The 12197-nt window shown below is 51.0% G+C and overlaps 1 protein-coding gene across 1 annotated transcript; it reads right to left on the bottom strand.

The window, feature by feature from the left end:
* Positions 1-480: 480 nt before the first annotated feature.
* On the bottom strand, positions 481-2280 carry Cldn4 (claudin 4). The gene has a single exon (XM_050166119.1). It carries the CDS (start codon positions 2073-2075, stop codon positions 1443-1445), a length of 633 nt encoding a protein of 210 aa, XP_050022076.1. The 5' UTR covers positions 2076-2280; the 3' UTR covers positions 481-1442.
* Positions 2281-12197: the final 9917 nt, after the last annotated feature.

Here is a 12197-nt window from a genome sequence, read left to right as displayed (position 1 = left end):
ATGGTCATGCACAAGAGATTGAGGCATGAGGATTGCCTTGAGTTTGATAATAAGTCTGAACTTTATAACTGTGACCCTGTCTAAAATAAAAAAGAAAAAGATAAAGGCTCAAAAGAAAGAAAGAAAAAGAAAAAGGCTCAAATATGTTGCTCCCCCAGATTAGAGCTAGTTCTGATTTTTACCATTCTCTGATATCACTCTTTAAGACAGGGTCTCGAGTAGACCTGGCTAGCTAGCCTTGAACCTACCATGTAGTGGGGGGTTGACCTTCAAGTTCTGGTCCTCTTGCTTCTGCACTTGGTTTATTTGTGACTGAGTATGGAACCCGGGGTTTCTGGCGCCAGGCACACTCTCTACCCACTGAATTTCACCTTCAGCCCTCAAAATCTCTTCAGCTTCTCACAACAAAGTCTCCCGTGGACCAACCCCATCCCTCCAGCCCTGTCCCATCCACAGATAGAGAAGAGCCCAGACCTTTCCTGTACGCAGGTACCATTTATTGTAGAAAATAATAATTACAGCTGTGAATAGACCTTAAATTACAAAACAAGAAACCACAGAGAAGGCAGGGGAGTCCCTGGAGACTCCCTGCTGCCACGCCATTGCCCCCCATTATCTGCCCCAGACTGGCCATCGTCCTTGAAATTGACAAGGGTAGGGAGTTCAGAGGGGCCAGTTCAAGAAGCCCAGGGGAGCAGGGTATTTAGTAAGACAGTACCAGAAAGGGGTGGGGACAGCCCGGGCTGCTTCTAGGTCCCCAGCACGGCACTCCCGAGACCTGTTTAATCCACCTCCACCCTTCCCTCAAACCCGTCTATCCACTCCACAGAACTCCATGACGAGGGTAGGTGGGTGGGTGAAAGCCCCGGTCACGGTCAGTCACTGGGGTTCCACGGCAGAACCCATCCGGCTCTCAATGGCCCCTCAGTCACTGTCGCCCATCACACCAAGGCTCCAGGTAGGATCAGGTGTACTCAGAAGCATGGGGCATAATGGCAAAAGTGGCGCCGGTGTAACAGATGTGGACAGAGAGCGTGAGCATAGAAAAGGGTCAGCGGAGGTGCCAGCATGAGCAGGACATCCACTGGAGGACCCAGAGCCACAGCTGAGCTATCCCGGCCGGCAGGACCCAGCGACCCCCTCCACTGCGGTACCCGGCAGTTTCCGCTTTCAACTCTGGATCCACGAGCAATTTGGATGTAGGCAGCAAGGAAGTATTTTTACATTCATCCTTGCCGGAGTAAGGAGCCTTGAGATGTGTCCAAGGGGGTCAGATATTTCCCCAAGCAGACACTTAGCACAATCGGGCTTGCTGTCCCCAGCAGTTAGTGTGGCCCACGGCAGGGCAGGTCCCGAGGGAAGTGAGGGTTAGTCACAGGTTGTTGTGAACTCAATCTGAGAAAAATGATGAAGGTAACGGAGACATAGCAGGGTAGCCCACCTTACACGTAGTTGCTGGCGGGAGCAGAGCGGGCGGCGGAGTACTTGGCGGAGTAGGGCTTGTCGTTGCTGCGAGGTGGGCAGTTGCAGCAGAGCAGGCCTCCTCCCAGGAGCAGCAGCCCAGAAGCCGCCCAGCCGACGTAAAGCGCGGCCCCCATCTCCCTTTTCTGCCCGGAAACCACCAAGGGGTTGTAGAAGTCGCGGATGACGTTGTGTGCGGTCCAGGATACAGGCACCATAGCGAGCAAGGCTGCCACGATGAATACGGCGCCGGCTCCTACCATGGTCTTGGCCTTAGTGGTCTCGTCTTCCATGCAGTTGGTGCACTTGCCTCCAACCACTGAGAGAAGCATCCCCACGGCAGCCACGATGATGCAGACTACTATGAGGGCTCGGGCAGCCTGCAGGTCCTGCGGCAGGGCCAGCAGCGAGTCGTACACCTTGCACTGCATCTGCCCGGTGCTCTGCACCACGCAGTTCATCCACAGGCCCTCCCAGCTGGTCTGCGCCGTGACGATGTTGCTGCCGATGAAGGCGGTCACCCGCCACATGGGGAGCGCACAACTCAGGATCGCGCCCAGCCAGCCCAGGACCGCCAAGGCGATTCCAAGCATCTGTAGTCCCATGGACGCCATCGCTCAGCCTCTGCAGGGGTCAAGGTTGGAGATCACAAAAGTCTCTGTCTGGAAGGTATAGAAGACCGAGGGCTGAGAAAGCTTTTTCTGGTGAGCCTCAGGGACACGAAGCCAGTCAGAGGTGCTGAGTCGGGTACACCAGCAACCAACACTGCAACTCCTTCCTGCCTGCACCTGCAACCAGCACAGGAGGCCACAGGTGCCGCAGTTAAAGCTCCGTGGAGGAGGGGCGGAGGCAGAGGGAGGGGTTTCAGTCCCCAAGTCCTCCCTCCGGACCAGTTTCTCTGGATTCCTGAACCGGGGCCAACAAAGGCGTTCTGAGGCCCCAGTCCAGGGCCCCTGAGTCACCTGCTAGTATCACAGGAAACTATCATCTCCCCCAGCCCCCAGGCTCAGGCTGAGGTCAGTCGAGAGACAGACACTGAGTCACCAGCCAGAAGCACCTGGATGCTCACCAGGTGGGGACCCTAGGAGAAGCGAGCAGCCAAGCCTAGCTAGGGTTCGGAGCCAAACGGCGAGGGTCCCCAAGACTCATTTTGGGCTCCAGTGAGACAAGAAAATGGAGACCCTTCCCAGGGGACTCTGAGGATAACGCCTGGGAACGTCCAAGAGAAACCCTGTCTTAATTAATGTTGTTTTTACCCTCTCGGTTTTATCACCGCTATCACGGCTATTATTGTCATTAATACGCCGGCACCTGTACTTTGCCTCGACAGCACTTTCCTCCCCTTAGCCAGAGGAAGTTGGTGTGGGGAAATGAGGACCTGCGGGGGTGAGGGTTGGGGACTCAGGAGCCAGGTCACCTGCTGTCCGCATTTCCCTCTCCTGTGACTTCCCCACCCAGGCGCACTGCCTCGGGGGTTTAGAAGTGAGGCACTCTGGGCCCGGACAAGAGACACAAAAGGGCTGATGAGATGACTTAGTGGGTAAAGGTGTTTGCTGCCAAGCCCCAAGGACCTGGGTTTGATCCCCGGGACCTGCATAATAGGAGACACACACACATCCTCGGAAGCACAAATGCAATGAATAAATTAATGTAATTTAAAATTGGGGGTTCCGGTAGTGACAGTCCTGTCCTCTCTTCCTTCCTGGGGCTCAGCCTGCTCGGCCAGAACTGGGTAAAGAAGAATTAAAAACCCCAGACAGGCTAAAGAAACACGATTTACCCTGTAAACTGATGTTTACTCTTCCAAGACACAGGAACCATTCCCATAAAAACCAACCTGGCACGAAGTCCCTGTAGACTTCAAAGAGACAGGGGGACTAACATTAAGCTCAGTAGAGAAGGTGTAACAGGTGTGCTCCCTGGCACAGTTGTAGGGGGTGTTTTACTGAGAAGCACACACCCTCTCCGGGGGATTGTGCAAGGCAGTGGGGACTGGGTCAAAGAGGACATCTCAGGGAGGGGACAGCAAGGAGGTGGGGGGTCAGAGAGATGTTTTGCAAGACAAGGAATGTAGTTTGACCAGAGACTGGCCTTGGGGGGGCGTACAGAGGGGAAAGGTAGTCACAGAAGTTCCCTCACCCCCACCCTGCCCGGTACAAGGGACAAAGATGAACAAATCTTTCCGTGGACAGGCTGAGAAGGGACCTAGTGTATCCCAAAGGCATCTGGGAAATGCAGACAAGGAGAAAGGGGGTTCCTAGTATAGGCAGTGGGCACCTGGAAGAGGGGGGTCACTAATGTAGCTCCCACTAATCATAGGCAGATCTGGGCTCCTATCTGTACTGACCTGTGTGCTGTGTGTGTGCCTCAAGTCTCTCTGTGTGTGTGTATTTCTTTTTCTTTTTTAAGAGATGGTCTTCTTCATTTCAGATTGACTGGAACTCTCTGCATAGCTAAGGATGATCCTGAACATCTGATCCTCCTGCCTTCACTTCCCAAGTGCCAGGATTACCTGTTTTGCATGGTGCTAGGGATGGAACCCAGAGCTTTGTGCAGGCTAGGCAAGCTCTCCACGCCTCCAACTCCAACCTTAAGTTCCTGTTCTTCCTGCCTCTGCTTCACAGGCGCTGGCATTCCCGGTGTGCACCACCACTGAGCCTGATTTACCTCTGTTTCTGTTGTTTTGTTGCAAGACAGCATCTTGGTACATCCAAGCTAGCCTGGACCCCGATGTAACACAGACTGGCCTCGAACTCGTGGACTGCTCATGCCTGTTTCCATTGGGCTAGGGTTACAGGTGTGCACTACCACACCCCGCTCATTTGTGTTTCTCTCCTTACCAAGCAGGGTAAACATCACAAGGACCGTAGCCGCCATAGATCCCTCCCTGCTCACTTGCAGTCCCATCTCCACGTGCTACACTCTGCCACCTGTGAGTCCAATTCCCACCCAAACAGACACAGTGTCTTTTAAAATATTTCCTTTTAGTCCCTGTATCTGAGCATGGGGATTTCAGGATGTAGCCCAGGTCATCCCCAAATTCTCCATGCCCATCTTCCCGGTGCTGGGATTACAGATGTGCACAGCTGTACACAACTGATGCGCGAAATCCTTGAGTTTGAAAGAGGACCATCTTCCATCCTCCATCAGGCCTTGCGTTCCGTGAGTACTCAGGAGAATGACCCTGGGCTGCCTAACGAACCCCAGGGTTAGAAGAACCAGTGGAGCAGGGGACCCCTCCGTGCTACAAGGGGGGAAGTTATGGCCTTGGAGATGCACTTCCACGCCCCTTTCTGACCTGGGGGATGGGGGGGGAGGATCAAGAAGCCCAGAGCACGCAAATGCTCAAGCTAGGTGTGGCAGCAAAGCCTGGGTCCCTGCATTTGGTGAGGAACATTTGTAACAAGAAATCAAGTTATCTGAGCGTGAGGGTAATTCCAGCACTGGGTAGGCTGAGGGAGGATGAGACCAATTTGGGCATAACGGCCTCAGCAATGCCCCACGTTTCCACTGTCGCCATATTTTCCCTATGTGCAGGCTCCATACACCCATAAAGCCCACCAACACAGCTTCATCGCTGAGATAACCCTTTTGCTGGCAAAAATCTGAGACCAGCCTAGGCTCATAGCAAGACTCTGTATCACAAAAAAAAAAAAAAAAAAAAAAAAAAAAAAAAAAACTAGTGAAGGGTAGCACGCTCACACATGCATGAGCCTGGGGCAGGGAGGGGGTCCATCCATGGCACCACATTGACTAGCCACTGTGGTGCACACTTGCAACCCCAAAACTCCAAAAGCGAAAGCAAGAGAATCAGAAATTCAAGTCCAGTGGGGGGGGGGTGTGTGGAGGGCGCATGATAAGGTGTTCAAAAGCAACAAAAAAGGCTGGGCGGGGTGGTACATGCATCTAACCCTAGCATTCAGGAAGCTGAGACTGAAGCAAGAAAAAGAAGGGAGAGGAAGGGAAGGGAGGGGAAGAGAGAGAGAAGAAATTGAGAGAAGAGAAAGGAAAAGAAAAAAAATAAAGATGGGCGTGGCGGTGCACACCTGTAACCCAGCACCCAGAGGCAGAGGCGGGAGAATTGCGAGAAGGCGGAGTGCAGGCAGGTGGCTTCCTCAAGGAGTCCTGTGCCAGCCAGAGGCAAGACCCTATCTCAAAAACAAACACACAAAAACAAGTTCAATACTCAGCAGGGGCTTACACATAGTGGGTGTGTGGAGGATGCGTGAGTTCGGGGTGCAGGAGGCATCCCTGTATCTTAGGAAGTGCCTTCCTGCCACTCCCCAAGGTGGGAACCACCCCAGCAACACAAACAAGGACGGTTTCTGCCTGGAGCACGACTCCTCCGGACTTTCCATACAAGGCTCTGAAGACTTTCCAAAGGCTTCCGGCTAAATAACAGAGATAGATAAGCCCCAGTCTTAACCAGAAGTGCTTTCCTGCCCAGAAGTGACCTCATGCCAGACTCCCAGTCACTCTGCAAGACTCCGGGCGAGGCGCGCGCAGGGGAGGGGGAGGAGGACGACTACACTGGTGCTAATGAGTAAACTGAGGCCGGGAGAGAAGCAGGCGCTTGCCTTGTACAGATAGCCTTAGCCAGGTTTTCCCTCCCTGTGTTCCCTGCCCGGGTTGCCTGATAAGAAACAGATGGCCAGTCAGCCAGGCCCCTAACCACCCCCCACCATCCTGCCCTCCCTACTTCCGGGTCTCACTAAACGGCGCTGGGGAAAGCCGGGGTGGGGGAGGGGAACACGCAAGCCCTAAAAACTTTCCACTTTCCAAGTGACTAAGGCGGTCAGCCAACCATAAAGGAAGTAGGAAGGGGGGGGCGGGGGAAAGAACAGGTGTTCACGGGTCCCAGAGGCAGAGGTGGTCCGCAGGGGAAGGTGAGGCTGGTGGAGCAGCTAGGCAAGACAAACAAAAGCGGTCTCCTGGGAGGACATCCAGGTCCGAACAGAGGGCGGTGGGAGAGACAGGAGGACATTTGATGGCTAGCAGAGTCGGGTGGCTCTCTGGTCCACACACCCCACCTGCCATAAAGCAAAACACCTGCAGGCCCAGGAAACCTCGCTGGCTCCCTGGGCAGGAAGATGAGGAAATCCACCTCTAGCCCTGTACCGGGCCCTGGCTCAGATTGTAGACAAGCTCTTACTGCAAGCCCTGGGCATGTGTCTGCGATTTGTTTACAGATGCAGATTGGTGTGCGGGTGTGTGGTATGTATGTGTGTGTGGTATGGTTTGTGTGTGTGCTGCAAGGCATAGTGTGTGTATGGTGTGTGGTATGAGTTGTGTGTGTGGTGCATATGTATGGTATACTGTATGGTGTAGTATGTGGGGTGTGTGTGTATGTGACTCTCATTGATCCTAGAGCTCACCACTTGGCCAGCCTGGGACCCTCCTGTCCCCACCTTCCCAAAGGTACCCCAAGCTCAGCTCCTCTTGTTTGTACAGCAAGCACTTTACCCACTGAGCCATCTGCCCGGTCCAAGAGTGTCACTCTGGTGACCAGCCTAGGTAACGGCAGCCCTAACTAGCTAGGCACAGCCTCAAAACACCAAGGAAAGGGCCAAGAGGAAAGAGTAGAGAATGGAGATGTAGTTAATGTAGCTGTTAGGAATTTTTCCTAACACGAGCTCTCTGCCGATACAAAATTCCCAATCAAGCCAAATCACTACAAGCCGAATTAAAAATATTCAGGTTTAATGGGATTCCTGTGCTCTCGAGTGGCCCCGAGGGGAAACCGGGAAGCTGCGAACACGACCACCGAGGGCAGAGGAAGGAGACCACGAGGGTACCTTCTGGGGAAGCAGTTTAAGTAGACTGGGGGAGTGGTCAAGATTTTAGCGGGCTCCTTCAGGATTTTGACACTCCTCCAGGGAGGGCTCAAGGCTTGGCAGGGGCACAGGGACGGGGCCTCCGGGATGGGGCCTCCAAAGATAGAAGCCAGAGACTGGGACTTGGTGAAGAGGAACAAAGAGGTCCCTGTGACACACAGAGTGCCCCCCTCCCATGCACACACCTGAAAGGCCGCCCTTGGGGTCCAGGCAAGAGGTAGGCAGAGTCACCCTAGTCAAGGCCTGGTGCCACCCATTCTGACCCATCATTGTCTCAACTCCAAAACTCTCCTATAAACTGTCCCAACCCTGTGAAGTCCCTTTCCAGAGAAGGCAAACACCTCCTCTGCCTGGCACACTGGGCTTCAGTCTTTTTCTTCCAGCAATGTGAGATTCCAGGGGAATTCCAATTCCTTGGGAGCCATTGTCTCGACAGAGTGGCAGACAAAGTGTGAGACACGGGTGTCTCTAGAAAGCCCTCATTTCTGCCAGCACGGTTACCCATTTCCCGTTGTTCTCACAGCAGAAGCTGTAATGTCTGTGCTGGTGGACACACACCATGCAAGCTGGTTTTTATCAGGGGCAACACCTCTCCTCCAACCCACCACCCCAGCCACCCTGGAGCATACCTTAAACCACCCAGTGCTCTCCCGAGCCCTGTTAACGCCACCAAGCCTTAAGGAAACAGATGTTACCGAGATACAGACGTGAGCTTGAAACACTTCGAACCAAGAGGAGAGAGGGCTGGTTAAAATCATTTCAGGGGAGTCTCAGCCATGCACCCTGATGGGCCGTGTCAACAGGTGGATAAGGATAAAAAGCAGAAAAAAGAGATTCGGTCCATGTCAAGTTAATCTTCAAAGAGCTGGCCTGAGCTTTGAATTTACCTAGTGGAAGAATACTGGTGAGGGCTATGCGTAATTAAACAGTCCAGGCCAAAGTGGGCTCTGGTTGCTCAACCAAATACTCGGGAGAAGCCCTTCTTGCCTGAGGGGACAAGCCGCTTCTATCTTCTGTGGTATTTATTTGTTTATTTATTTATTGGTGTGTGTGCGCGTGTACGTGTGTGTACGTGTGTGTGGTCACAGTAAAACTTACTAGAGCCAGTTCTCTCCTTCCACCAGTGGATCCCAGGGATTGAACTCAAGTTCTCAGGCTTGGCAGCAAGCACCTTTCCCCACCGAGCCCTCTTGCCAGCCCCACAAGCTGCTTAGATGGTTGCTCTGCCCCAGGGTACAATCTGAATATATTGTATAATTGCCTTCTTTAGGGGAGTGGATCTGCCCGGAAAGGGTCTCTTGTTCCTGGAATCCAAGGGGACTGCACGTGACAGTGACTGGCTTCCTTCAGGTGCTTTGGGGTCACCTGGGACAGAATATTGTAAAAGCGCTTATCTCGGGGCCCTTCTGCCTCGAAGGCTGATAAGATTCTGTAGGAATCATTGAACTCCAGGAGGACATTCCTTGAATGATTGACAAGCCTACAAGCAGAGGTAGCAGCTGACCCCACAGTCAAGAAGACGGGCCCAAAATGAAGGTGGTGGTGCCAGGCTTTTTTTGTGTTTTAGTCACCTTGTGGACCCTCACGGAGAGTCAGTGTTTGGGGACAAACAAAAGGGTTTTCTTCTTTTTGTTTTGTTTGTTTTTGTTGAGACAGAGTCCTCCCACTTAGCTCAGGTTAGATTCAAACTTGCTTTAGAGCAGAGAGTGACCTTGAACTCCCGCCCCTCCTGCCTTCACCTCCCAAGTACTGAAAGGACAGGTCAGGTGTGGATGATTCAAACTGGCTCCAGTGATGTAGAAATAGAGATAGACCCAGACATATATGTATAGGTACACGCATTGCACATGTACCTATGCAAAAAAGCAAACAAACAAACAAATGGGACTCGAGCTCAGATCCCCCTTCTGCAGAGGGCACTTTACTGACGGAACCACCCCTCCAGCCCCAGTCAACAGCTGGTTTTGTTGGTTTTGTTTTTAAGATTTCTTTATGTGCATGAGGGTTTGGCCTGCATGTATGTATCTGCGCATACTTGCTTGTGCCAATGGAGACCAGAAGAAGGTATCAGGTACCCTGGAGCTGGAGTTACAAATGGTCGTGGGTGGTGGGATCTGAACTCACATCCTCTGCAGGAGCTGCAAGTGCTCTTGACCACTGAGCCATCTCTCCAGTCCCTGTTACTTTTTATTTTTTTAAGTAACTAGTCCGTTAAAGGTTTTACAGAACCTAAAAAGCATTTCCACTAGGAGTGTAAACCTTGCAACTCACTTTAGAGTCCTCTGCATGGAATAATCTGGAAGGAGGGTCAAGCGAGCCGTCTCAGGAAACAGGCCACTCCTTCTGAGATACTTTCCACCCTGCGGCCCTGGACTGGGGACTTTCAGAATCTATGGAAGAACATGGTATCTTCCTAGTGAAATGTCTCAACTGTTCCTGAGTGCGGTTCTGCTACTACCAGGAAGAGATGTTGGGCAATGGGAAAGAGCTCTCAACCAATTTCCTCATCTGGGAATAGACAATTACTCTCTGTCTCAGTGAGCCAAAGCCTTGGGAACCAGACCTGGCTAGACAAACCTTTAAATGAGTGGCTGTCAATCTGTGGGTCGTGATCCCTGGGGTCGAATAACCCTATCACGGGGGTTGTATATCAGATCTCCTGCATATCAGATATTTACGTCACAATTCAAAACAGTAGCAAAATTACACTTATGAAGTAGCAATGAAATAATTTTGTGGTTGGAGGTCACAATGTAAGACTTTAAGACAATTCTGAAGCCATTTCTGACAATTCTGAATCCTCTCAGCCTCCGTGCCATAGTGCTTCCCCTCCTCCCCTGGGAACCAAGGACCTAACAGCTACACTCGCACATACTCAGTTCCTGAACACTTACCCATGTTTTGATTCGGTCCCCTGGGAAACAGGGTCAAAATGACCTCTTACCTCATCTGATCTGGCAACAGCTCTCCACCCAATTATTGGTAATAGCCCTTTTAAATAAGCCAATCACAACCCCCCCTTGCTGCTGTGGCCTTCTCCTTTAAAAGTAGCCTGTGCCAGCTATTCGAGGTCTCTCGGCTTCCCGAATGCTGAGGGACCCTGTCATGACAGAATTAATAAAATCCTCATGCTTTTGCATTGGCTGTGGTATATGAGGTGGTCTCTGGGGGCGACTTCTCCTCGTTGTTTGGACGCTAGAGTCCAACAACCTCAACATGAGGAACTGTATAAAGAGGACAGCATCTTTTGACTGATAGGCTGTGTTGTTTGCGGGGGGCGGCTGTCACACCTCTGGAAAGCCACAGTTCTGGATCTCAGAAGTAGGAAACTGAGGCAGGAAGACCAGAAGTTCCAGGCCAGCTAGGGCCGCAGGGTGAATAGGCAGCCTGTGAAACTGTGTCTCTGAATAAGGATTAGTGAATTTGTCATAGGCTATGCTCCAAGTCAGGTTCAGCCACTGATCTTCAATTAGACAATTCAGAGAGAGTCGAATAGAATTAATGGCAGGAAGTAGAAAGAAGACTGTTATTCAATGTGACTCCATTGGGAAGAGGGATGGAGATTCAAACAACCCTCAAACCTGTCTTTAGGGTCCTAAAATGAAATTTAAGTTTAAGTAGATGGCCAAGGATATGCGTGCACATCTAAATGGTCACGGCCAAGGTCCAGTCCCGCCCACTGTGGCCCATCTTTGTCTAGACTCCATTCTCATTCTGTAAGGTTGTTGGACAAGCTGCTGGAGCTGTAGAAAATTTCTTTCATGGGGCAACTTCCTCCTCTGGCTGGGACCTCTTCCTTCTCCCAGCCCCAGATTCCCATTTCTTTGGGATCCACCTTCAGCTGTCTGATTTTGAGATTGAGAGACACTTGTGTCTCTTTTGAATATTTTCATTCATGCTGAGCCTGTCACGGAGGTAAAGGGTGAACCATGGCTGTAGCTCAGTGGGTAAAGTAGGAGGAGTTCAGTCCCCAGAATCCACATAAAGTCAAGCATGACAAAATATAAAATAAATAAAAAAAAAAAGGAAAGGAAACTTTGAACCTTATGTACCAAGCAAATGCCAGGTCTATCAAACAGTGCTAATACTAGATTACTTGATTTAAAACTACAAAAAAAATACAAAAAAAATAGTAAAATATAAAAACAACTTAATGTTTTATAGACCCTGGGAAAAGAATTTTCAGAAAAGTACAAAAATTTAAAGCATTCCTTTCTTTAATTTTGTAATTCTTTACTGTGGAATAGCTTGGGATGTTCTGTTTTAAGTAGCAGAACTGATAACTAAGCAAGGAAACGTAATTTGGATTATAAAATTCTTGCTTTACTAAAAATTCCTTAAACAGTGAAAAAAGTCAAACATGAAGCGGGGTGGTGGTGGCATACACCTTCAATCCCAGTACGTAGGAGGCAGAGGCAGGCGGATCTCTGTGAGTTCAAGACTAGCCTGGTCTACAGAGCTAGTTCCAGGACAGGCTCCAAAGCTACAGAGAAACCCTGTCTCGATAAACCAAAAAAAAAAAAAAAAAAAAAAAGTCAAGCATGGTCTAATGCCAGACCTGGGAGGTGGAGACAATAGGTCCCTTGAGGTCAGTTCCCATCTCCTCTGCAAGCCTCCAAACCCCAGGGGAGAAACACCCTCTCTCAAAAAGCAAGTCAAAGGAGTGGGGTGATCGTGGAGCATGCCTTTAATCCCAGCACTCGGGACACAGAGGCAGGCGGATCTTTGTTAGTTCGAGGCCAGGCTAGTTAGTATACAGAGTACCAGGACAACTAAAGCTAAAAAGCGAGCCATGGACTAGAGAGATGGCTTAGCACTTAAGAGCACTGTGTCCTTCCAGAGGAACCAGGTTCGATTCCTACACAGCAGCTGACTACTATGGCTAGACCCAGTTCTAAGAGG

Source organism: Alexandromys fortis, unplaced genomic scaffold (genome assembly GCF_014885135.2).
Source record: "Alexandromys fortis isolate MF-2015 unplaced genomic scaffold, M_Fortis_MF-2015_v1.1 scaffold_151, whole genome shotgun sequence".
NCBI lineage: Eukaryota > Metazoa > Chordata > Mammalia > Rodentia > Cricetidae > Alexandromys > Alexandromys fortis.
The sequence above is the reverse complement of the archived record's forward strand: the minus strand, read 5'-3'. Positions and strand labels throughout refer to the sequence as shown.

Excerpts from the sequence above, each read along its gene's own strand:
- Cldn4 (XM_050166119.1), bottom strand. The coding sequence starts at position 2,075 with ATGGCGTCCATGGGACTACAGATGCTTGGAATCGCCTTGGCGGTCCTG.